The sequence below is a fragment of the Chrysemys picta genome, chromosome 2 (genome assembly GCF_011386835.1).
Source record: "Chrysemys picta bellii isolate R12L10 chromosome 2, ASM1138683v2, whole genome shotgun sequence".
Lineage (NCBI taxonomy): Eukaryota > Metazoa > Chordata > Testudines > Emydidae > Chrysemys > Chrysemys picta.
Genome location: NC_088792.1, coordinates 117,984,697 through 118,012,025, shown reverse-complemented (window position 1 = coordinate 118,012,025; position 27,329 = coordinate 117,984,697). Strand labels below are relative to the sequence as shown.

The 27,329-nt window shown below is 44.5% G+C and overlaps 1 protein-coding gene across 16 annotated transcripts in view; it reads right to left on the bottom strand.

Annotated features, from left to right (window-relative positions):
• The window catches only part of RECK (reversion inducing cysteine rich protein with kazal motifs), a 141,368-nt gene that overhangs the window by 4,486 nt on the left and 109,553 nt on the right, over positions 1-27,329 (bottom strand). For 15 of the 16 annotated variants that reach the window (XM_005292626.5, XM_042841818.2, XM_042841814.2 and 12 more), the window contains 2 exons: positions 21,353-21,426; positions 5,718-5,873 (listed from right to left, as the gene is read on the bottom strand). In XM_005292626.5, the coding sequence (XP_005292683.2) occupies positions 5,718-5,873; positions 21,353-21,426 (230 nt within the window). Of the gene's footprint in view, positions 1-5,717; positions 5,874-6,151; positions 6,267-21,352; positions 21,427-27,329 lie in introns of those variants that run through there. The other variant, XM_024099608.3, reaches the window with a different exon arrangement.

The window sequence follows — 27,329 nt, the reverse complement described above, 5'->3', positions numbered from 1 at the left end:
AGGGTTCAGGACAAAGGCGGCCCTGGCCCAAACATTGTCTGGTCATGTTCACCTTTGTAGGGAGTCTTTTACTGTGTTTGGTATTGTGAGGTGCTTGTTCATGCTGTGTTTGAATGGAGTGTAGGTTGTCCGGAGTCAGGCTTGCAGACACTGCACGTGTAACCTCGCATGTTTGATGATGAATGTCGTTGCAGCCAGGTGGCTCAGCAGTTGTAGGCAAGTCCTGGCCATTAGCGGAGGGCTGTTTAGTGTTGGGGAGATCAGATTGGTTAGAGTAATGAATTGCTGTCGTGGTAGAGAGGTCATAGCCTCTGGAGAATTGAGTTAGGCTCCGATGAATTCTAATTTTTGCACTAAAGTTAATGTTGATTTTTGTACATTTGTAGGCCTAGGCATGTGAAGAGAGCTACCTTGCTTCTAGCGCTCCTTGTCATGTCGATGCTTTCAGTAAGCAGTCATCGAATTATGGGAATATCATAATTCCCTATCTGCAGAGGTAAGCCACGACCACTGCAAGAATCTTGGAGAATACTCATGAGACAGTGGATAGGCCGAAAGGCAGAATTTTCTAGTGAAAGTGATCTGCTCCTAGAGCAAATCTGTAGAATCTCTGATGTGATGGATGTACTGTTAAATGAAAGTGTGCGTCCTGGAGGTCGAGGGCCAAGAATCAGGCCCTCCTTTCTAGTGCTAGAGTTATGGTTGCCAACATGACCATCTTGAAGTGTTGGGTCTTCACAAACGTGTTGAGTCTTCATATATTGAGAATGGATCTCCACCCACCCATTTTTTTTCTGGGTGAGGAAATAATGTGAATAGAAACCCTTCCCTCTGTGTTTTGTTGGTACCAGTTTTACAGCACCTAGATGTATGAGGTGGGTTACCTCCTGTCGCAGTAGATCTTCCTGAGAGGGGTCCCTGAAGAGGGATGGGGAGGAAAGATGGGTACGGGGAATGGAGATAAATGGGATGGAATACTCAGACTTGATTATATCTAGTACACAGCTGTTGGATGTGAGGGTCTGCCAGATTGGGTAAAAAGGGTGAGAATCTCTGAATGGCTGGGAGATGAGAGGTGTTTCCAGCACTTGAAGTTGTGGGGGTCTTGGACCTTCGACCAAAGTCTCAACATTGCTGTCTTGATGGCAGTGGTTGAGACATAGAAGGCTGAGGTGGAAGCTGTCGTCTCCTCGTGGATCTCTGTTTCTGCCCTTGTTGCACATATTGTCTGTGTCATTGCGCATAAGGTGTAGACTGGAATCTTTGTGAGGCATAATACTTGCCCTCCTTTTTCTTGTTCCTAGGCATGTAGATGCCCAGGGACTTTAACATCCCCCTTGAGTCTTTGAGTGTGTGGAGAGATTAATCTGCTTTGGCTGCAAACAATTTAGGACCTTCAAACGGGAGATCCTTGACCATCAATTTTACCTCTCTGGGGAACCCAGAGAGATGCAACCAAGATGCTCACCTCATCACTATTGCTGTGGCTACAGACTACATTGTGGTGTCTGCAGAGTGCAATGCAGCCTGCAATGCTGTTCTGGCAAGATGATGTCCTTCAGAGATTATGGTCCTGCACTGTTCTCTTTTCTCTGGAATGAATTCAGTACATTCTGACAACTTTGAGTAGTTTGAGTGGTCATATTTGACAAGTAATGCCTCGTAATTGGTAATCCTGAGGCGTAACGTTGCCAAGGAGTAGGTCTTACAATCGGAGAGATCTAGTCTCTTCCAATCTCTGTCATACGGTGTGTGTTTTGGGGGGGGGTGTTATTCTCTGCCCTGTTCATTTATTGGATCCACCACCAAAGAGTTGGGTGTGAGAAGAGGAACTCCATTTCCTTCACTGGCACATAATATTTGTTGTCAGACCTCTTGCATGTAGATGGGATTGTTGTTGGGGTCTGCCAAATCGATTTTGTGGGTGTCATAATCACGTCATTCATCAGTAGAGTGATTTTTGGAAGAGGTTGTAGGATATCTAATAGCTTATGTTGTTATTCCTGGACGTCTTCCAGTGAGATATCCAATGAGCCCATCATTCTCTTTAAAAGGTCCTGAAATTGTTTCAAGTCATTCCCCATGTTGGGAGGTGGGGGCATGATGGTGTCATCAGGGGAAGATGACAAAAAATTGGCTGCTGGTATCACCTCCTGGTCCAAAATCTCCTCCTCCTCTTTGGCCACATCTTCTGGGAGCTCAGAGGGTCGCCGGTACCGAAGGTGAGGGTGAATGACGTGCGCTCTCCCTGGGTGGGCTGGAAGGTTTGTGGTGTTGTGGGGGGTATGTCACGCATGGGATCCAATAAGGACCCTGAGGTTGAAAAGGCATCAGTGGCATCCCATGGGTGTCCATACCACTTTTGATCTTTGGGCCCAGTATAATAGCCCCTGTTCGGTGGTGGATCTGATCTGGTAGGTACACAGATGGGAGAGGAATAGTGAGAGGAGTTTATTTCTCCTTCATCCTCGTCTTTCTCGTCCCTTGATAATGGAGGAGCAGATCTAGATGGAGTGGTGAGACGGGTGACGTTGGTACCGAGAACAGGAGTTTCCGGCATCGAGGTCCTTCTAGCATAGGAATTGCTGCAGTGCTAGTAATATTGGTACCATTGAAGATGGAATGGTCAATACAGATTGCTTTGGTGCAGCTGTGAGTGTTGGTGCGTGCACTGAGTGTGTTATGCCGGCAGCAGATGGCGCCATGAGGTCTGCAGTGGTGCCGAGCTGCTCAGTGCCAAATGTTTTGTCTGCTCTAATGGTGCTGAGGCAGAGGGTTTCGATTTCCCCTTGCTGCCCTTGTCTGACCTAGCCTGCTTAGGTTCTTTTGCTCTTATGGTACCCACGGTACTGGAGGGTCCCACTACTTCGACAGTAAAGATACCAATGGAGTTTGCTGGTTTGGGGAACACGATTTCTTGGCAGATTTCTGAGCTGCAGAAGTTGGAGCCCAGTTTTTGGCCACCTTCTTGGCCAAGTGGTCTTTTGGGTGAGCCGATAAGGAAGTGCCTCTGTCAGCAGTCGGGGACCTATGTTCGGGGGGGGGGGGGGGTATCTGTGATTTGGGCTCAAATGCTATCCGGAGAGACCTCTCCACCATGAGGAATTTGAATGGTAAGTCTCTCGCCTTCCTGGTTTGGGCTTTTAGATTGTGACAATGCAAGCACTTTTGAGGGATGTGTGTCTTGCCGAGGCAGCGAACACACTGCGAGTGCCCGTCTGACACCAGGACAGAAAGGGTGCAGGTGAGGCAGCATTTAAAACCTGGGGAACTGGGCATGAACCTCATAAAAGTGTTCCCCCCCACCCCCAAGGAGAAAACTAATTATTCTAACCTACTAATGGCTAACAACAGAAACTTAATCTTCTAGTCTGAGAGAAAAAACAAATTTTTTAAAGGAAGAAAAAAAATTAAACAGGAAAGGAAAGTTAGCTATAATCCAACAAGAACGAAGTCTAAATTGTGAAAAAAAACCTATTCTAATAAAAGTAGGCAGAGAGGTGCTGCTAAGTGCTCTGACTCAAGCTAAAGGCAGTAGAGAAGGAACTGAGGGGGGGTTTGCCACACGGTGCTAAATAACCACCTGAAGCGGTGCGAGACAGGGACCGCGCATGTACCCAACCATGCGCTGCTACCACAAATCTCCTATTACAAGCACAGGGGCGCAAGAACACCTAAAGTGGAGCACCACGCGGACACTCCTCGAAGAAGAAATTGGATTTATAATGGAAATTTAGCTGCAGCATTAACTAAGGAATGTAAAAAAAACTCCATGGTCAGTAAAAGTAGATAAATTCAAACAGAACGCTAGCAATTATAGGTATCTTGATAGATGAGGCTAGACAACACGGCTTTGACGTAAAGCCAAATCCAGTCACAGTGTAAATTAATGTATCTTCAATGCAACTGATCAAATTCTGTCCACTTAGAACAGACTTAACTCTGGCCCATACAGGAAGCAAAACTGAATACACAAAATGAGTTTGGGAAAATAAAAAGGAAATTGGAGGCAGACTTTCCTAAACCAAACAATTTGAGGAAATGAAATTGCCCGAATAATATTTGTGTTGTAGAACGAGCAGAAAATGTGGATTCCAGTCTGCTGCTTCTTACCCACTCCCCCATTTTTTATTTTAAAGATTGACTGTCATTTTAAAATAATGCATGTTAATGCACAAGTGAAGAGCATCAAATTGGTCAGCGTGAATCCTAAACCCTGAGGGAACTTCATTATAAAAACGTGCTGTCACCAGGGCAGGGAAAGGCGCTTAACAAAAATACAGGGGGTTTTTGGACTTGCAGAAACCTAACCAAAAGGATGTCAGAATAAAGCAAGAGTTCTAGGAAAAAGAAATGCAATACATATTTGAAGCTTTTTTTTTTTAAATTGTAGTAGTTCTGAGTTGCTCCAAGCAAAATAGTATAATGGCTTTTGTGTGGGTTTACTAATCCACATATAGAGTTTAGGGTTGCCAGTTGTGTGTGTGTATGTCTTTGCTAGCACAAAGTAGGTGTGTCTCACACCATTATTATGCTGGGGAAACACACTGTGACTTGATGTCCTTTAACATATTCTGAAAAGTATTTGGGGACTTTGTAGCACACTGATAGCTAGTTTTGTAAGAGAGAGGATCCCCCTCTCAAAACTGTGATGGTCCCAGAAATATAGGAGCAGATATTTAGCTGGTATGGTTCCATTGAAGCTATGACAATTTCCAGCAGCTGAGGTGGCAGCCTAATCCACATCTATATGTAACAGAGACAGACAATGGTATAACCCATTCATACACACCCAGGTGCATTTTTTAAGTAACAGACCAACGGCTCGATACTAAAAACGTATACTCCAAAGCACATTTATTAAATGCATGACAGTCACTCTTCTAAATATATTTTTTCTTTTTGAAATTTTAAATGAAAAATCTTTTGTATGTTACTCAATTGATCTATCTGCTATGCAATATAATTCACAGAAGGCTAAAGTATTGAATTTTATATTATTTTATTGCATTTGATTGTATTTAAAATTACAAAATACCACAAACTCCAGCAAAATGGAGCAGTGTAAAGTTTGTAGTATTTTCTTTTCCATGTGCTGTAGTCTGCTGTGTGCTCCAGCACACTCCGCTAGCATCCACAGCTAGAGCTGGATGAAATTTTTCAAACTTTTTTTGCTGAAAAATTCACACTTGGGTCAACCAAAACACTGCATGAATTCATGTCAAATTTGCCAAATTGTTTCAGCCATAAAAGAAAAAGAATTCCAAAAGTCAAAATGAAACATTTTGATTTATTAATTCAAAATGACTTTTAAAAATTTTGCTTCCATTTTATTTAAAAAAAAATTACTAAATGAAACATTTTGCTTGACCTGAAATTAACTTTATTTTTGATTCAGCACCAAACTGAAATATTGGTTATTTGAACAGCTATATTCAGAACCTCTTACAAAAACAGTAAGTGTTAAAACACATCCACTTTATCCTTATAATAGAAACGCTTAGGCACAAATCACCAGAGAAGTCTCAGAACAGTCATCATCCAGTAAAAAACAATGAGACTCAATTCCATTTTATTCTTGCCATCTTTCACTGTAGCTTTTCAAGTGTAAGTTGAAAGTAAAAATAAATGGTACAAAGCACAGATTGTAAATATGACAACCTGTATTGAAATAAAATGGAACTGTATTGACTAACGAAAATAATAATAAATTCTACCTGCAATGGTTTGGGGTTTTGATCAACGGGTATGATGAGAATCACAATTTCAGATTCTATGCTTAAGTATCCGAACACGTCGCATTGTGGCACTGAAACATGTAGACGGATTTTTTGAAGTACTTCAAGTACAGTTATTGGCTTTTTATTGGTTACCTGGAAAAAAGATAGAGTACTTTATTATGCATGCAAAATGAAATTACATTTGTCCTCTTCAGAGTTGTAAATAATAAGGTTATGTCATACTAGAAAAGTTGTTTGAACATACTCTATTTTAAACCAAATTATCAAACCCAGTCTATATAAGCAACGAATAAGCTTTAAGTGAAGGGGAAGAGAACACTTACTTATCTTCCAGTAACTGTAGTTCAAGATGTGGTGTCCATATATTTCGCTATTGGGGCACATGTGCCCCATGTGCTTGCGACCAGAATCTTCTGGCTACACTGTCCATTGAGCCTGTGCATGCACCTCACTTAGTCTCCTTGTGCTTCTGTACTGAGGGCATAAAGGGTGGTGCAGGCCAACCACCACTCATTTTCTTCAACACTGTTGTAGTGGGGAAGAAGGGCAGGTCATGGAATACATTTGGACAACACATCTCAAAGAACTCCAGTTACTGTAGAGACAAAGAAAGATGCTTACAGAGTCCATCAGACAGCTGAAGCAGGTCTATGTGTCACTGCTGTCTCAGCCAAGATGGAGCAATCAGGATTATCCTACCCCTGTCCTGACATATATTCCTCACCACCTTCTAAATTAATGGAAAGGGAGGGAAGAATACAGAAGGCCCTCTCCCTGATGCAACACAAAAGCATCCAATATGGACTGACTGTCCCTTCCCACTCTTGAACAGACGAGATGATACTTTTTGTTTAACCTGGTTGTAGTCAGGTCTACATCAGCCCCAGATGGAGAAAATCTCTTGTGCCACTTGATACTTCAGGGATTACTCATGCACATGAGAACTGTCTCTGATAAGCCAATCTGCCAACATATTGCTCTTCCCTGATAGATGCCCGAATAGATATTGTGAAGAATGCAACAGTCCCATAGACTGACTGCCTCAGCACACACCAGGGAAGAATGGGCACTTCTTTGTTTGTTGAATAATGGTTGTATTGTCTGTTGATACCTGAACAACCTCTCTCTTTATGTGAGGAAGAAAATATCTGACAGCCTCATGAATGGCTCTTAATTTGAAAACATTTATATGCAAATTCTTTTCTTGAGATGCCTGGTGGCCCTGAACTGTGAGCAAACCCTGCTGAGCTTCCCATCCATTGTCTGATGTGTCGGAGGTTATTGTGACAGATGGCAAAGGGGGTTTGAACAAAACACCTCTGAGAACATTTTAACTATCTATCCACCACATGAACAAATTTAGAATGTCCTGAGGCATGGTGACTGACATCTGAACACTGTCCAGATTCAGTTTGTAAACCTGAGCTATACAGTGCTGCGCTGACCTCATTCTGAGGCATGCAAATAGAATAACATAAGTAGTCACTGCATAAAAACCATCAGACCCAAAAAGAAAATCAGTTTCTGGAGCTGATAGTGTCATATATCTAAAGCGCATTGCTCTCTTCCGAAACCGTTTTTTCTGGGAGGAAAGCTCTTCCTGCTACTGAGTCCAATACAGAACCTATTAAATTAATTCTTTGAGTCAGGCAAAGATTTTACTTTTTGACATTCAGAAGCAGTCCCAAATCCATAACGAGGGAGGTTGTAAATGTAAACTAGATCTTTGCGTGAAGACTTTAGCAGCCAAATTGTCTAAAACTGGGTAAACAAAGATAGCCTGTTTTCCGAGGTGCACCACTACTGTAGAAAAGCAGTGTTTTTGTAAAGACTCTTGGCACTATTAGAAAGGCCAAAATGGCAGGACCTTGTACTGGAACTGTGTTTGTGCAAACACAACACAAAGGTACTTCTGATGAGCTGGCTGGATAGAAATATTTAAATATGTATTGAGAGTTGTGAACTTATTCATAACTGAAATCAAGGGCTAATATAGAGGCTAGAGTTTGCATTCAAAACTGAAATTTCTTGATGAACCTATTTAGTTTGTTTAAATCTCAAATTGGACAGAACTCACCCCCAATCTTTCTTCTGAACCGGGAAATATCTTCAATAAAACCCCGATCCCTCCCCACAGATGTTCAGGTTTCTCTTCCACAGCACCTTTTAGGAGAAATTTCTGAACTTCTGATAGGATAACCTTGTGAGAAGGTTCTATGAAAAGAGAAGGGTACGGGGAATTGAAAGGGGGTAACTATTATTTCTAGGACTCTCTTGCCTGATGTAACAAGCCTCCAATTGTCAATGAAATGGACCAGTGTCTCCAAACAAAGGAAGCGACATATCCTTGCCAACTGGTCCCCAAATCTTGATTCTAGTGTTAAATTGGAGGCCATGTATTATGCAAAGAGGAAGAGGAAGTAGCAGATTGCTTTGACTTAGTTCTGGATATGAACAGTTTCTTTTTAAGTAGAGACTGTGATGAAGATGTAGTTTGCTGATGTTTCAGCTGCAGATGAAGAGTCAGAAACATCAAAAGAAGCACGAGAGCATGCTTCGCCACATTTGACATCCTTGACATCAAACTGCTTTGATCATCTTGTAGTTCTTGTACAACGCAAAGCCATCTTCTCCCAAAAGGGAATTGGTAACAGGCCATCTGTAACTGGTAAATAGCCACCCTTATTCCTAGAGAAGAAGAAAAGAATCACCCTTTCCCCCCTCTTTATCTGCAGGAGTTGCACAAGCTTGACCAGACCTGAACCTATTACTGGCTGCAACAACTGCCAGAGAATTTGGCATGGGGAGAGTATGACAATACATAGGATCTGGCAATGCTAAAAGTGGCTGTCTTCTCCCTGGCCTTTTTCTGCAGCATCGACACAGCCAGAACGGTCTGATCATAGGCTCCTTAGCTGCCAACTGGACAGATGGAGCCTTCAACACCCTAAGAGCTTTAACAGAAGGATCTAATGAAACAGGAACAGGAGCCAGAACCAACAAAAACCCTGATCCACAGGATTCTTTAGTCACCTTAGCCTTACTAGATGAGGCAGCTGGAGCCAAAAAAGGCCTTTTAGTCTTCAGATCCAATGATCTCTTGGAACCTGATGCCTTAGCAGCAACAGCTTCTTTAAGCAGGGGTACCTGCAGTCTGTTCTGCCTCTCCTTATGCACTCTGGTTGCGAAAGTCTGACAAATAGAACACTCAGAAGAAGAGTGGCACTCAAGACATCTAAACGACAGCTGGCATGAAGTGCATCTCTTAAAATCCAGGTTCTTCTTCGGTTCTGCCATTCCATGTAACTGAACCCTAAAAGTAAACTAAACTAACTATAACTACAAACTACAAAAAGCAACAGAGGGTCCTGTGGCACCTTTGAGACTAACAGAAGTACCGGGAGCATAAGGATCCCTAACAAAGGATCAAATAGTCGGAGGGCCCCGGTGAATATTTCCTGCTGTTTTGGGAATCTGATGGGGAGAAAGAGCACTCTAAATCTAATGTGGTGGGCTTCTGAAGCTGGGGTTGCTAGGCTGCACCATTAGCTGAGATGTAACTAGCAGCCAGTACTGCCAAAGTAGAGGGCCATGAGCACTGTGGTTGGGATATTTAGTCCTGTAGAAAGCAGTGGAGAGTCTAGCTCATCAATGACAAGAAGATCCCTCAGGACCACGTTACTTCAGAATGGACAATGACGGTGCTATAAACTTCAGTGCAGACAGTGCTGATGCACTCAGCATCAAAGCAAGTAGTACTGAAGAGATTGGGACCACAGGGGTCAGTACCAAAGTGCTTGGTGCCAAGGTAGTCCCTGATACTCTGGTATTCCTGAGGTGGTGCTAGAGTTCTGACACCACACTCCCTCAGAGCTCCAGTAATGCCTGATTTGAGCCAAGAAATCTTTAGATCAGGAGCAGTGAGGTGACTTGGACTTCATTTTACTGGGAATTTCTAGCAGCTCCTTTTCCCAGAGGAGCGATGCTCCTTCTTTCTTGTAGGTTCTGACACAGAGGAGGGTACCAAAGAGCCTGTCCCGGAGAGACCCAAGCTTTTTACTGCTTCAACAGAAATCACTGGAGTCCCTCCCTGATTCCATACGGTACCCATGCAGAGGAAGGGGAGAAGGAGAAGAGTTGAACCTTTATTATGACCAAAGTGAGAAGATGAAAAGTAATACACCTGCTCCAGTAGGTGGGGCTAGCCTTTTTGGTATGCTAAGATGCTCTTAAGCTTTTGTGAGTAAAAACTTCATTCAGTTGCATCCGAAGAAGTGAAGTGTTTACTCACGAAAGCTTATGCCCAAATAAATCTGTTAGTCTTTAAGGTGCCACCAGACTCCTTGTTGTTTTTGTAGATACAGACTAACACGGCTACCCCCTGATACTTGATAAGATGTTCTTGCATCCCTTGCATCTGGATTAGAGACATAGATGATGCCGATGTCTCAACAGCTGTATAGGTACGGTGGTTCTGGTGACTGGAGGTCTAGGTAGCACTGCTGACTGGGTTCACAGACTATTTTGAGCTTGTCTACAGTGCAGCTATACCACTACAGCGGCACTGCTGTAGCGCTTCAGTGTAGACACTAACTAAGACGATGGGAGGGATTCTCCCATCAGTGCAGGTAACCCACATCCTGGAGAAGCAGTAGCTAGGTCGATGGAAGAATTATTCCATCAACCTAGTACTGTCTACACAGGGACTTAGGTTGGCTTAACAACACTGCTCAGGGGTATGGATTTTTCACATCCCCAGTCGACATAGTTAAACCAACCTAATTTTTCAATGTAGACCAGGCCTCTGTGCTTATAGACCTTTAGCTCCAAAAAGGGACAGTACATACAAAGATGCTGGCCACTAACATGTGGGAGCTGCAGGTACAGTACAGACCTGTTTATGCACGGATGTCGGGAGTCAAGCCATCACGACCGTGTGTTAATGGACTGTGGGTTAAGAGGGCCATGCTGAAAAAAGTGTCTATGATTCACTTAGAAAAAAACGCCATTATTTTCTGCTCTTTTTGGCTCACATCTTTCTTTCTTTCTTTCTTATGAAGTCTGTCATTTGCCGCAGATGAATGATTTCGATATTTTCCGCATTTGGTCCTCCATAAATCTTACAACAGTTTCTACAGCACTAAGGACTTCTGTGGGCGAAATTTTGACCTTTTCAACGACATCCTCGTCGTCATTGTAATTTAGGCCTGCATTATTAGAATTCTCACCACTACTTTCGTGGTCCGACGTAGCCTCGCAGCTCGTTAATATTTCTTCCTCGGACAGAAATTCTGAAGTTGGGCAATCTTCATCCATCTCCAGCCACTCGGTAATGATTTCCGGCGATGTATCCAAACTAAAATCTTTTATCATTTGAAAGAGAAGTTTACCTTTATCCTCTTTTGTCTGCGTGCATGTTTGTAGGACATCTTCTTCCGAAAATCCTTCAAAGTCTGGCTCTGAATCAGTGCCACTGGTGGAATTTCCAAGTCTGAGCCATCTTTGACAGAAAAGGCATCACCGAGAGCCTTTATCCAGCAGTTTTCAATGGACTTTTGTTTTACTCCGTCCCAAGCTTTTTTAACTAAATAAATAATTTCCTTCATGTTTAACGGTTTCAGGAATTTGGAAATGCCCAAAAACGTGCATGTCACAATTGCCAAAATCAGCTCCCGTTGATAATTATTTTTAAAATTCTGAATAATGCCCTGGTCTAAAGGTTGAGTTTCTGATGATGTGTTGAATGGTAGGTATAGCACTCGAATTTTTCCATCGCTCGATACCAGTGATTCAGCTGGAGGATGGGCTGGACAATTGTCAAGTAGCAAAAGTGCTTTGGCTTCAAGTTTCTTCGACCGCAGATGCTTACGAACAGCTGGAACAAAGCTGTTGTGGAACCAGTCGTCGAAAATGTGTCTCGTCATCCAAGCATTTTTGCTCTTAGCGTATATTACTGGCAGTTTGGCTCTATTGAGGTGATTAAAGCAGCGAGGATTATGAAAGTGGCCAACGAGAAGACGGGCAAGCTTATGGCTGCCTGTCTTGTTACTACAAACAAGAAGAGTCACATGATCTTTTATCTTTTTAAATCCAGCTGTTTACTGTGTCTCATAATTAAAGGCTAAAGTCTTATCAGGTAGCAGTTTTGCAAATAAAGCTGTTTCATCACAATTATAAAGTTGTTCTCTGTGGTAGTCTTCATTTTGTAAAATAGATTTTAACTCGGCAGGAAATGCATTCACGGTAGATTCATCGGCTGATCGGCTTTCTCTAGAAAATCGATACCTGCGCTATGCCATGACGCTTTTTAAAACGACTTATAAACCCCTTGCTGTCTTGGAATGATTCATCCCCCATTAAATTTCCAAATTTTGTCGCCTGGGCTTGAAGAATTGGCCCACTTAGCAGCTTTCCTTTCAGCCTTTACTGAGCAAACCACGTGCGCATGGCTTTGTCTATTGTGGGTTTTTCTGAATAGTGCACATATTTTCGCTTAAGCCCCGCGGCAGAATTGATATTTTGTACAAAGCCATTCAGTTTAGAATCGGTTTTTAGCCATCCTCGGAGAGTAGATTAGGCAATCCCAATATCTTTTGAAACTTTGGCCTGGGTTTCTCCACTATTTACTCGATCTATTGCAGCTAGCTTTTCTTATACAGTGTAGAAACGCTGACGCTTGCCCTCTGCCATTATATTAGGCCTACAGTTAAAATTTTCTAATGTAGTATATATATATAACTACTATATACTGTATTATATATCTCTCTAGCGTTACAATGACTAAGCATGCGTTATAAGTCTTTACTAATATCGGTGAAATCGTACAACACGTTTCTGCTCCACACTTCCTGTCGATTTCTATGTCAGTGAGTCAGTGAGCAAATCTGTAGTGCTACATAGCAAGTTCCTGTACCACGTGTTAACGACTCTCGCATGTTAAATAGGTAGCACTGGTAGGCTTGGCGCAACCACGCTTTAAGCGGATTCGTGCGTAAATGGGTCTGTACTACATCAAGCTGCTGGATACCAAGAAGATCAGCGCCAAAGGAAAGTAGGCAGCAAATTTAGCTGGTACCATAGGCACTCATCATAACCAATATTGAGGCAAAATAAGGCTGCCCTTCAGCTGCAGAGCTTGGATGAGTCTAGCACTCTTGTGTCTCGGCTCTGAGGGTCCAGGAGAGGGAGATTTAGATCTCATCTCTGAAGTAATAGCTCCTTCCTACCCCTTTTTGAAAAAGTCAATGTGTGGATCAAGATCAACAAGTGAGGTTTATTAGGCATCTCAGCCCTGGAGCATAGGAGGGAATTACAGCTTGTTGGGGCACTAACCAAGAAGGACTGGAGGGAGGACTGAGCTTTAGCTATGTCCTTATCTGTGTCAGAGATGGTTTTCATAGAGTGATCCAAAAGAAATGACTTTAGGCATTTATCCCTAGCCTTCTGAGCCTGCTTGGAAAAAGAGTGGCAGATAAAGCCATGGTCAGGGATATGCCTTTCACACAAAGGAAAATGACAGAGTGCTCATCATTGAGTAGCACTGAAGCATCTGAGGAGGGGCATGTCTTAAACCCTAGAGAGATAGCTGCCACTGTAACAACAGCTTAAGTCCTGGTATGGGGCAATGACAGCTCCAAGTTTATCTATCAAACTAGTAAAAGGTTCTCTTTTTTTTTTTAAACCAACAGGCAATCTAAAAGCTTACTAACTAATTACTATCACTAGCTACAACAGACTCACAGAGAAGCAAGCAGACACTGTAAGGATTCAGTCTCGCTGCCACCAGCGGTAAGAAGGAACTGACATATGGTAGAGCCCACTCTTTTATACCCTCTGGTGGCGGTGGTGGATTGGCACAAAGATATCTAGCATGTAGTCATGGCCCCAAAGGACACTGCTGGCCAAAAAAAAATCTGATCTCATACGCACAGGCGCAAATGCACCAGAAGTGAATCCATGTGGACAGTCACTCAAAGAAGAAGAGAAGGTTACTCACCTGAGCAGTAACTGATGTTCTTCGAGATGGTTGTCCCTGTGGGTACTCCACTTTTTTGGGTATTTGAGCGCCCCTGCGCTTCTAGTCGGAAATTTAATGTAGCAGTGCCCTGATTGGCCACGCACGTGCTGCCGCAAGCAAATGCTGCTCTGAGTGAGTATTGCCCGTGAAGTCAACCGTCCCCCAGTTCCTTCTCTGCTGCAGAGGATCAAAGAGTGGAGCACCCACAGGGACAACCATTTCGAAGAACATCAGTTACTGCACAGATGAGAAACCTTCCCTTCTTCTAAGAGGAATGTCCTTGTGGGTGCGCCACTTTTAGGTGACTATAGAGCAGTACCTTTCAGTGGAAGGAGTGGCTTCGGAGAGGTTTACTGAGTAGTGGATAACACCGATTCTCTGAAATGAGCATCAGCAACTGATTGCGTCTCTATGGCATAATGTCTGGTGAAGGTATGGGCTGATGCCCAGGTAGCTGCTTTACATATATGAATGATGGGTACATCTAAGGAAGGCTATTGAAGTGGATATAGCCCTGGTGGAGTGCGTGTGAAGACCAGAGGGGGGTTCTAGGTCATGTTCACAGTAGCATGATCGAATGCACTCCGATATCTAATTTGAAAGTCGTTGTTTGGAAATGGTTAGTCCTTGAGATCGTTCCATTGTGGAAACAAACAGTCTGGTGGATTTTCTGAATGTTTGTTCTATCTACATAGAACGCAAGTGCTCTATGAATGTCCAAGATGTGAAGAGATGCTTCCCTGCTGTCAGCATGCGGCTTCAGGAAGAATACAGGTAAGTAGATGGGCTAGTTGAGATGGAAGGATGAGGCCACTTTAGGTATGAATTTCGGATGTGGGTGAAGGATTACCTTGTCCTTGAGGAATATGGTGTAAGGTGAAGTTACCATCAGGGCACCAAGCTCTCCAACCTGTCGTGCCAATGTAATTGCGACTAGGAAGGCGACTTTAATGGACAAGTGTAATAGTGAGCAGGTAGGCAGAGGCTCAAAAGGTTTGCTCATGAGGGTACGGAGGACTAAATTAAGTCCCACATAGGGGTAGGATCTCTGACTGTAGGGTAAGTATTCTGTATACCCTTGAGGAAGCGTTTAGAGAGAGGATCGTGAATATAGTGAGGCCATCTACTTTGGAACGGAAAGCTGTGATTACAGATAAGTGTACCCGGTGTGAACTGATAGAAAGACCTGATTTTTTTAGGATCAGCATGTATTCAAGTATTGTAGGTAATGGAGCCGTCTGAGGGGAGAGTTGTTTGTCTCCACACCATATGGAGAAACGACACCACTTTTGAGTATATGTTTTTCATGTGGTTAATAATCTGCTTTTCATCAAAACATCCCGGACCTCTGTGGAACAGCCGGCCTCCAGAGGTGTCAGCCACAGATTAGCCATGCCTTGAGATGGAGGATTGGGATGGTGGGGTGACGGAGATGACCTGAGTCCAGTGTGAGTAGGTGAGGTATGAGTGGGAGGGGCCACAGTGGTGTTGTGATCATCTGGTTGAGGTAGGGAAACCAGGTTTGTCTGGGCCACGTTGATGCAATCAGGATTACTTGGGATCTGTCCTGTTTTATCTTGTAAAGGGCACGAGATATCAGAGGAATTGGGGGAAAAGCGTACATTAGAGACGCTTCCCATTTCACAAGGAAGGCGTCCTCGAGGGAGTTTTCTCTGAGTCCTGCCCGGGAGCAGTATTGAGGGCACTTGGTATTGTGGGGCGTTGCAAAAAGGTCTATTGTGGAGAAACCCCAGTGTTGGAAGATAGTGGAGAGGATTTCCGGGTCCATTTCCCATTCATGTGTCTGGGAGAAGTTTCTGCTTAGCTCGTCCGCTGTGCTGTTTTGGCTTCCCGGTAGGTAGGCAGGCTGCTTTAAGGTCTATGTTGTGGGAGATGCACCACTCCCAAAGCTGAACCACCTCTGTGCAGAGCGGGTAAGATCGAGCCCCACCTTGGCGATTGATATAAAACATGGTGGCCAAATTGTCCGTAAGGATCTGCACTGTCTTGTTGTGAATGAGGGGCAGAAAATGGTGGCATGCATTGTGGACCACCCGAAGCTCCAATAGATTTATGTGGAGCACGGACTCCATGGAGGACCATCTGCCCTGGATGGTATGTTCGGACAGGTGTGCCCCCCAGCCCGGGAGAGACGCATCCGTGGTTATCGTTACTAATGGGGTGTGTTGTTGGAAAGGGACACCCCTGCAGATGTTGGAATGGTTTGTCCACCAGGATAACAAGTTCTTTACCGTGGTGGGCATGGTCAGTCGCTTTTGAATGGAACATCTGTGATGAATGTATACTGTACGGAGCCATGCCTGAAGGTACCTCATATGACGTCGTGCATGTTTAAAGACAAACGTGGTTGCTGACATGTGTCCTAGAAGTTAGAGGCATAACCTGGTGGATGTCTGCAGGCTGTTTTGTATGGTCGCTATGAGGTTTGTTAATGTCAGGAAGCGTTGTTGGAGGTAGACTTGCCAATGCCATGGTGCAGTCTAGGTGGGCACCCATGAATTCCAACTGTTGGGTCAGAATTAGGGTGGATTTTAGGCCATTGATTTGTAGGCCTAGTCTTCTGAATAGAGTTGCAGTGAGTGACAAAGCGTCCACCACCTGTTGGTATGTAGAAGCTTTCAATCGCCCAGGTCGGGGAACATAATTACCTTGTCTGTGAAGATGGGCTGCAACCACAGCAAGGACTTTGGAGAAAACTCGCAGGGCCGTGGAAAGTCCAAGGATATATGGCAAGATGGAAATAAGCATCCTGGAGGTCGAGGGTTGAGAGCCATTCTCCAATGCTGGGATTACGGTTGCAGTGATAACCATCTTGAAATGCTGAGTTCTGATAAACTTGTTTAGCTTGCACAAGTCCAACATGGGCTTCCATCTGCCCATTTTCTTTTGGGTAAGGAAATGGGCTGAATAAAACCTGGTCCTCCTGTGTTTGGGAGGTACGGTTTCTATGGCACAGAGTTGCAGGAGGTGATTTATTTTCTGCTGTAGTAGGTGCTCGTGAGAAGGTTCCCTGAAGAGGGATGGGGAAGGGTGGTGGGTTGGTGAAATAGAGGTGAAGGGGATGGAATAGCCCCTGTGTATAATTTCCAGAACCCATGATTGCCCAGACCGGATAGAAAGGTGTTAGGCGGTCTCCAAATGGACTGGAATCAGGAGATGCTTGTGGCAATGGAATCTGACGGACTCTCATGCCCTCGACCAATACTTCAAAATGCCTGTCTAGAAGTAGATGGTTGGGATGTGGTGGATTGCCCCGGTGTCTATCATCGTCTTGGCTGACGTTGTTTGCGACGTTGGTAGTACTGTCTCGGTGGCTGGGTATACAGAGCAGTACGGAAGCGCTGGGTGTAAAATGCGCCCTGTTTCTTTTTATCAGGTACGTGAATTCCCAAGGTTTCAGCATGGCACAGGAGTCCTTGAGCGTATGCAAGGCTACATCTGTGATGTCTGCAAAGAGTTTCTGTCCCTCAAAAGGTAAGTCCTCGATCGTGGCCTGGATTTCCTTGGGGAAGCCGGAAAGGTGGAGCCAAGAGGCCCTCCGCATGACTACTGACGTGGCGATGGAGTGAGCCGCCGTGTCTGCAGAATCCAACAATGTCTGCAAGGCCGTCCTGGCAATCAGGGAACCTGCTGAGATGCTCGCTTTGTATTGTTCTTTTTTGTCTGTTGGGAGATGCTCAATAAACAGACATCTGTGCAAAAATGTTGAGAGTGTATTTGGCTAATAGCGTGGAGTAGGTAGTGATGCGTAACTGAAGAGTCAGTGAGGAATAAACCTTTCTACCAAACAGGTCAAGGCGTTTCCAGTCTTTTTTCCGTAAGAGGTGGTATGAGCCAGGTGTGGTTTTCCCCTTTGATTAATGGCTTCCACAGCCAGTGAGTTTGGACTAGGGTAAGTGAAGAGGAACTCAGCCCCAATTGCTGGCACGTAATACTTCTTGTCTGAACGTTTACAAGAAGGTGGGGCCATGGCCGGTGTCTGCCAGACCGTTTTTGCTGGGTCCATAATGGCAGAATTAATAGGCAATGCAATCTTGGCTGTAGAAGAGGCATGGAGAATGTCAATGAGCTCATACTGTGACTCTAGCAGCTCTTCTAAGCAGATGCCTAGGGAATCAGCCATATGCTTGAATAGATCTTGGAAAGATTTAAAGTCGTCCCCCGGTGTGGGGGGAGGCATGATTGTATTCTCCAGGGACGATGAAGAAATATGGGTAGGAAGTAGGATGTCACCCTCTATTAAGTCCTCATTGCCCTCTTGTTCCTCCCCAGCAACTTCAGGGGAAGCTGGGGCAACCAGTGAAGTAGATCTAGCTGATCTTGGTGTTCTGGACCTGGATTGGTTAGAAGGCTGAATATTGTGAGCCCTGTACAGTGCCCATGGGCCTCAGTTTGGTGGGAGGGCCATTGGGGGAGCATCCATTGAGGCCCTGGGGATTGCCACACTGTAGATTGTAGCCCTGAGGTTCCAGGTTTGGACGATGAATGGCATGGGGTGCCCATCCCTACAGCCACTTCATCCTCCTTATTGCTTGAGAGAGGAAGGACTGAGCTGGTCTACCGTCTGCGCCTAAGAGAGGTATGCCCAGGGTGGAGGCAACAAAAAGGTCTGCCTGGCTAATGAAATGCTGCAGCACCGGGAACTTAGGTTCAGGCATAGGAGGCACAGAGGTTAGTCAGCATCTGTGCTGCTGGTGCTGTGGGCTTGCTGTAATATATAGGAACAACAGGTGGCGCCATAGCACTGCTCGGTGCTGAGGGCTTCAGCTCTCTAGGTTCTGAGGGAACAGGCTTAGTTTTGCCTTGGCTGCCTGTCTTAGAGCTAGACCGCACTGGGTCTTTCGCTCCTCGGGTTGCCTCTGCACTGGACGAACCTGGTGCCACGCGGTCCGAGGCTCTGCATGGCGACAGTACCAGGGCAGATTTAGCCGTCAGAGATCACTTTTTGCATGGCGATTCTCCCTGGGGGGGGAGAAGGAGTGTGACCACTTGTTTTCATGGGGGTTGGATCCTTTGTGGTGATCTTAGAGGAGGATCCCATGTCCGACACAACAGTCGGTGAGTGAGTGAGCTGGTGGGGAGAGGTCCCCTGCTCAGGGTCAGATGCAGGATGCAGGGGACTTCTCCATAAGCATCAGTTTGAGCTGAAGTTCCCTAGCCTTTCTGGTCCTTGCCGTTAATTTTTTGCCATGGTGGCACTTCTGCGTAACACGAGTCTCCCAGGCAGCGAACACACTGGGTGTGACTGTCAGAGACTGATATTGACAATCTACAGGTGAGGCAATGTTTAAAGCCTGGGGAGCCAGGCATAGCCGTTTGAAGAGTCTCTCTGGTTGTTTTTTAAATGGGAAGGAAAGAGACAGGAACCCCACAGGGAACAGGAATGGGGTAATTCTGGGCAAAAAGGAAAGGAAAAACTATTCTGAGGAAGATTATTCTGAAGCGCTGCTGTTGTTCCGACCGAAGCCAACAGCAGCAAAGGAATTGGGGGACAGTTGGCTGCACGTGCACGATACCCACTCAGAGCAGCACAAGCTGGCAGCAGTGCGTGCGTGGCCAACCAGGGCACTGCTACCTTAAATCTCCGACTAGAAGTGCAGGGGCGCTCAAACACCTAAAAAAGTGGAGCATCCACAGGGACATTCCTCGAAGAACTACTAGTATTTCATGATTCCCTTTAGGGTCTGTGATGTGGTGTACAAACCCCACACTGAGCACCAAGAGGTTAAGGGATTATTTTGGGCTCAGCTAGCCCCACCCCACCACACCTGCAGCAAATGCTCCATATGCTAGAGGAATTAAAAGGCAGGGAATTAGCTCATTCGGGTGGCAGAGCTGGAGGTGAGCAGACATGCAACCCACAGCTCCAGCAGAGCAGAGGGAAAGCTAAAGGCTCTGACACCGCTGCCCAAAGGAGCCTTCCTTGAGGGAAGGGAGGACCCACAGCAGAAACAACCAGAGAGGGAAGTATCCTTTGACCTTGAACGTTGGTAATGCCCTCTTATTTCTTTTGGTTTGGATTTCCCCACCAGGTGAAGGCCTTGGACTGAGCTGACCCCAGGGGGGAGACGAGAGGAAGAGGCCCAGGGAAGACAGCCTTAAGCAGCCTTGGTTTCCAGATTACTGGTAGCCCAAAGGGCCCTGAGTCAGGGCCTGGGCTCCCCTCCCCACAACCCCCTTGGCAGTCCGGGGTTGTGGCTGTGACCATTAGGCCACACTTCCCAACCAGACCTAGAGTGAGGACCATTACAGGGTCAAATTTGGGATTTACATTTGACAGTTTCATTAAGCCATTTTGTAATTATTCTTTAACTCAGAGAGTACAACATATAGAAGCAAACTGTTTAGAAGAGGTTGCTTGCATACTGCAGACACTCTGGAAAAGTATTGAGAAACTGTATCCTGGATATGAACACTCATCACAGGAAGAAATTGCATGCTTGTAAATAATTAGCATAGTTTCCACATAATTGTCTAAATATTGATATCATGTTTCAATTGTTGTTGGGGAGTTACTCGGTTTCATCTGTTGGTTGTCTTTTTTGAAAATGAGAAGCACCGTGTTGATAGGGAAAAAATGTTCCCTTTTTTCATACCAGACATTTCATGATCACAAGATATAGCAATGTGCGGTGGTACCAAATGTATTTTTGGCATCACACCATGGGCCAGTAGGGAACGTAGTTCCTCTATACACTGCATTAGGGAGGCAGCATCTCAAATGCTGTGTTGAGTTCTGGACACTCAACAGCAGAAAAAAATTACCACCAAACTGGAGGTTTAGAGAAAGGAACACAGGGAGGGGAAGGAAGTCTTACTTATGTGGAAGTTAAAGAAAAGTTAACTAGGAATAGTTTGGCTAAACAATGACTTAAATAATTATGCAAAAAGAACAGGAGTACTTGTGGCACCTTAGAGACTAACAAATTTATTAGAGCATAAGCTTTCGTGGGCTTATAGTTTTAAAGTATCAAAAGCGTGTAAACAATCCAAGTTAGAGAATTTTTTTCAGGAGGTGTATCAGGAGGAAAGAGATTAAATTAAGCAGAGGAAAATATTAGAGTAAAGGTATTTAGAGAGAGATACATTAACAGAATATATTTTCCTACTACTTCCCAGGGCAGTAGTAGGAAAATATTAAGTAATACTACATCGAATTCTGAAAGCTATAAAGGAACAATCCCATCACTGGTACAGAACGGACAGGATGTTCTTATAGGCATTTTTCTTCTCCAATTTAAATGATTTAAGCTGCTGCAATCTTGTATCACAAAACTACTGTAAAATTGTATGGAGCACATGATAGTATTTGTTTGGACCTTCTCTATTACAATTTAATTCTTCCATCTTAATACCAATGACTAAAACATACTGTAAAATTATTAAGACGATGAAAAGCAAACCAAATGCTTCCTAATTATGAAAAAGGAACCGTTACAGAGTATTTTTAAGTTTCTGGTTTATTACACTTTTTTGGTGGTTAATACTCCAATTTTTTAAAACAACCGGCTGTCACAAACTGCCCTTCAAAATTTTCAGCCATTTTACATGGGAAATGGCCACAGTTCTTTACCTTAGCAAAAGTGTCCAGCTTGTCTTTATCGTATAAGACTCTCAGCATTCCAGCACACAGTGGGCAGCAGGCTCCTACATGACAAACAAAAACAGATTGCACTTCACAGTTTTAATCAGATCCTTCAAAGCAAGTGAAGGTCAAAATTAAATGGTAAATGATATACACAGTAACAAAACTCCCAAATACAAAGTTTCCTTTATGGAAACAGACCTTTCCAGTCAGTGGTTGGGTTATGAAATTTCTGTGCAATTTTTATGTTTAACAGCTGCAATTCAAAAACCATCCAATCCCACATGCATCAAATGCTATTTCAATGTGGAGTCATAGGATCAACTTTTAATCACTTCAATATGGTATCACATTGCTATGAAGCTACAAAAATATGCAAGTACATGCTAAGTCACAAGGCAAGATACACTACATGTGCACAGCTCGGGAAAGGGCGTACCCCAAAGTCTGTAATAACTACTGGGATGGAAGTGAGGGGGAACTAGAGCAGCAAGAAAGGGACCAGATTATTGTAACCGTTATAGATGTAGGTGGAAAGAGCTTGATTGCATAAAGCATTAGTGTAATCAAAAGACTGCAGTGTAAATGCACAGTTTTAACTTGTTAACACAGTTATGACATGTTTGGATTTAGGTTCTTGGCTTGTCAGGCAGATTTCTTCTAAGATTTCACATTATTTATCTATATTCACCTATACTTGTTTTCCTTGTTAGCCATCTCTCCCCTGGGGCTCCTGGTTTACCACCTACCTCTGGCTCTACTACTCTCCCCTCTCTCTTCAGGTGTCTGTCTTCCAGAGCTGCTGTTACTTCATTCCATAAACTAGCTTTCTTCATCCAGTCCTCCGCACCACCTCTGCAGCCCCACCCAATTGCCCCATTACCACTGAACACTCCAAAAGAAGAATTCAAGAGCCAGAAGGGTGACTAAAGACAGTCTTGAGATAAAAGTCAAAGCCTCTTCCCCACTTCTGGTTCAGTCCCACTCAGGAAAAAAAAATCACAATATATTTATCTTAGGTATTTAAATAGTCTCAACTATATGAACACCTGAGCACTTCACACAATCTTACATGCATTTATCCTCATAAAACCCCTGTGAGATCGTACTTATCCTATTATCCCCAGCTTACAGACAGGGAACTGAGGCACGAGAGGGTATGTCTACAGTTTGAGTTGGGGGGAGTGATTCTCAACTCAAAGAGACATACTCTCGTGCATGCTCTCATCGAGCTAGCACACCAAAAAGAAAATGTTGCCACGGCAGCGCAAGCAGCCACCCCGAGTATGCACCTAGCATCTCCAATGGGCATGTAATCAGGGTGGCTAGCCCCTCCTACTTCTTGCACGGTTGTGGCTACTATTTGTAGCTGGCACGTTCAACAAAAGCTAGTGCACATGTCTCCTGGAGATGGGAATCACCCCCAGCTCAAAAATACGGACATGCCAAGAGACTAAGGCAAGATTTTTAAAGGTATTAAAGCACCTACACCTAAGTAGCTTTAAAAACTTGGCCCTAAGTGACTTGCCCAATGTCACATAAGAAGTCCAGCAGAGTGGAGATCTGAAGCTGGGTCTCTAGAATCTCAGACTAGCACTCTAACCATTGAACCATCCTTCCTTACAATCCATACACTTTGAGAACGTTTTACTTCTGCATATTTAAATTATTTGGCTTCTGTAGCATGAAAACATGTATTATCTGTTAGCTCCTGTACTTTTGTGAAAAGGCTGATCGCAACCTAGTGTGACTTAACAGTTGGTAGGCTTGCTTTTAATCACAAATCTTGCTAGAGAAAAGTAGCTGAGTATGTGAGCTTTCCTAAAGTAACTCTTAGAGGGGACTGTTTGCTAAAGTTCAGATTTCTAGGGTACAACTTATGGCAGTTCCACACAAATTTCCATAAGCAAAATATTTAGCAATACTTTCTTATTAATGAAAATGGAAACAAAAATTATTCTTGGACATAAAAGTTATTTCCAAGACTCTTTGGCAACAAATGGGGACAAATATGTATCTCACACACCAAGATCTTTAGAAAGTTGTTTGGCAGTTAAAGGAGAATACTCTCATCTTTCAGATGGTTCCTTCTGCTGAAGCTCTCCATGCAATAAAATAAATGTTGATATCTATTATGTAGCCATACTTTACTTTCACTGTTAAATTTTATATCTACGACACACACATGAGACACAAACATTTTACTTTGCTTGACTACAAACCTGCCTGAAGGGATAGTAATCATATTATGTATTTGACATTGCATTCTATATGTTTATGGAAATATGCTTATAAGTGTAAATAACGCATAACTGGAATATGCATTATGCTAGATATGCCATGTGACATATCTTTGCAAAGGTTATGATCTACTGAATATATTCCTCCTATTTGTATGCATGTATCATTTTTATATGAGGAGGTTACTCACCCTGTGCAGTAACTGACGTTCTTTGAGATGAGTGTCCCTTTGGGTGCTCCACTCCAGGTGTTGGTGCGTCCCTGCACCTTTGCTCGGAAATTTTTGTAGCAGTACTCGTACCGGCCACGCATGCGTAGAGCCTGCCCCCCCACTCTGAGTCTAGCTTAATAGTGCGCATGCGCGGCCGGTCTCCTCAGTTCCTTCTCTACAACGGAGGCTACCCCAACTCCAAAATAGAGGGGAGGAAGGTGGGTAGTGGAGCACCCACAGGGACATTCATCTCAAAGAACGTCAGTTACTGCACAGGGTGAATAACCTCCTCTTCGAGAGAGAGATGTCCCTGTGGGTGCTCCACTCCAGGTGACTTAAAGCAGTGTCTCAAGGAGGTAGGGACTTCGGATCCAATAGGAATGCTGTAGATAGTACAGCTCTGCCCAATCGTGCATCAGAGAGAGGGCCCTGAGTAAGGGCATAGTGTTTAACAAATGTGAGTTCAGAGGACCAAGTGGCTGCTTTACAGATGTCAGCCAGGGGAACTTTGTGTAAGAAAGCCACAGAGGCAGCCAGAGATCTAGTGGAGTGAGTTCTGATGCCGGCTGGAGGTGTAACCTTCTTTGTCTGATAGCACAATCGGATGCACTGAGAAATCCAGTTTGAAAGTTGCTGGGTAGAAATAGGAGTCCCTTTGGAACGCTCCGTGATGGAGTCAAAGAGTCTAGAAGAATTTCTAAAAGGTTTTGTTCTATCCAAATAGAAGGACAAGGCCCTACGTACATCTAATGTATGCATCGTGGCTTCAAACGAGTTTGCATGTGGTTTTGGAAAAAAGGTTGGCAGGTGTATCGGCTCATTAATGTGGAATGAGGAATGCACCTTTGGAAGAAATTTGGGGTGTAATCTAAGGGTAACCTTGTCCTTGAAAAATAGTGTATATGGTGGGTCTGCCATAAGAGCTGCTATTTCTCCTGTTCGTCTGGCGGAGGTAATTGCCACTAAAAATGCTGTTTTCATCGAAAGGTGTAAAAGGGAGCAAGTGGCTAGGGGCTCAAATGGTTGTTGAATTAGCAGGTTAGTACTAGATGAAGGTCCCATGGAGGGGTAGGTGGTTTAATGTCTGGGTATAGGGCTTGGAGTCCCTTGAGGAAACGCTTGGTGATTGGATGAGCAAAGACAGAGGTATCATCAATTCTGTCATGAAGGGTTGTAATAGCAGCTAAATGGACTCTGATAGAGCTGAAAGAAAGGCCAGATTGCTTGAGGTCCAATAGGTAGTCAAGTATGATCGGGAGAGGTACCGACGTGGGACAAGTTGTTTACCTGAACACCTATCTACGAAAGTGGAAACGATTGGTGGTGTGAGTAGATTGTGTTCTGCTATGTAGGAGCACTCTTTGAACTTGTTCATTGCAATCTAGTTTGTTTTGGGAGAACCATGTAGGAACCAGGCTTTGAGGTGAAGCATGGACAGGTTGGGGTGGAGAAATCGGCCGTGTTGCTGTGATAGGAAGTTCGGGATGAGAGGCAACAAAATTGGTGGTTGAATTGACATTCTGTTGAGGAACGGAAACCACGGTTGTCTGGGCCATGACAGGGCGATCAGGATCACCTTGGCACGGTCTGTTCGTATTTTTATCAGGACCCTGTTGAGAACCGGTATCGGGGGAAACGCATAGAGTAAGTTTCGGTTCCATGGAATCATGAATGCGTCTCCCAGGGAATGTTTGCCCAGTCCCGCTCTGGAGCAAAAGTCGGGGCATTTCGTGTTTTTCGCAGTTGCAAAAAGGTCTATGGTTGGATGACCCCAAATGCGGAATATGTTGTAAATGGTTCTCGTCTATCTCCCATTCATGATCCCAGGGAAAGCGTCTGCTTAGTTCGTCTGCTGTGGTGCTCATCACTCCGGGAAGATAGGCAGCTAATTATCCGGATGTTGTTCGAAAGGCACCAATTCCAGAGCTTTGTAGCCTCCGTGCAAAGTGAGTGGGAGCGAGCCCCTCCCTGCCTGTTTACATAAAACATGCATGCAATGTTGTCTGTCATTATGCGTACATGGTGATTCCTGATTAGTGGGAGGAAGTGACGGTACGCATTGCATATGGCTCAAAGTTCTACGACATTTATGTGCAGAGAGGTTTCGGATGAAGACCATAGCCCCTGGACTATGTGGTGAGATATGTGTGCACCCCATCCGGTCAGAGATGCAGCGGTAGTCAGTATGGGGGATGGAGCCTCCTGAAGAACGGGGACTCCAGAGCAGAGATTGGAGTGAACTGTCCACCACAGTAGAGAATCTTTGACTCGCAAGGGTATGGAGAGAGTCTTGTTTAGAGAGTACACATTCGCTCTGTAAACCGTGGCCAACCACAGTTGGAAGCACCTCATGTAGAGTCGTGCACTTTGGACTACAAAGGTGCACGAGGCCATGTGACCTAGTATTTATAGACAGTCTCGGGCAGTGAGCTGGGGACTGTTGCGAAGTTTTGTGGCCAGTAGGCTTATGGAGTTGAAGTGGTCGGGTGGGAGAGATGCCAATCCCGTCCCGGAGTCGAGGTATGCTCCTATGAACTGCAGATGTTGGGTGGGGCATAATGTGGATTTGTTTTTGTTTCTTTGCAGGCCTAGAGATAGGAAACAATCGACAGTAAGTTGCATGAATCTGAGAGCTTCGTCAAACATTGAGGCTTTGAGGAGACAATCGTCGAGGTAAGGAAATATTACGACCCCTTGTTTCCTGAGGTAGGCAGTGACTACGGCTAGGATCTTGGAAAAAACACGGGGGGGCCGTGGACAGTCCGAAGGGGAGAACCCTGTATTGAAAATGTGTTGAGCCAAGGGTAAAACATAGGAAACGTCTGTGGGCTGGGTGTATAGTCGCATGAAAATAGGCGTCCTGTAGGTCGAGGGCTGAAAACCAATCGCCCTGCTCCAGCGCTGGGATTATGGTAGTGAGACCAAAGCTTCAAATTTGCTTATTAATGGGAGAGGGTTGAGGTGCCCCCGCAGAATTGGGATGACGACGCTGGAATCTCGGTCTCTGGCGTTGCTGTTGTTGCTCCTGTGATCTATGGAAGTGTTATGTATATGTGGGGCAGCGTGGACGTTGGTAAGGTTGGTATCTATATTGTCACCTTCTGGTCGTAATTGTCTGGAGACCTAAGGACCGGAGGGTTGCCCTGGAGTCCTTCATTGAATGAAGCACATCATTCGTGGTGGAGGCAAAGAGTTTGTCACCGTCAAAGGGAAGGTCTTCAATGGTACTCTGGACCTCTCAAGGAAAGAAAGAGGAGAGCCATGAACCTCGGCGCATGACCACTGCTGTGGCGGTCGATCTTGCTGCAGTATTGGCTACATCGAGGGCCGCTTGAAGAGCGGTACGTGATATGATTTGTCCCTTGGAAACCAGAGCTGTGAATTGTTGTTTCTTCTGTTCTGGAATGTCATCAATAAAGTCCATTAATTTATTATAGTTTCTGTGGTCATATTTTGCAAGAACTGCAGTATAATTAGCAATATGAAATTGTACCATTGAGGATGCATATACTT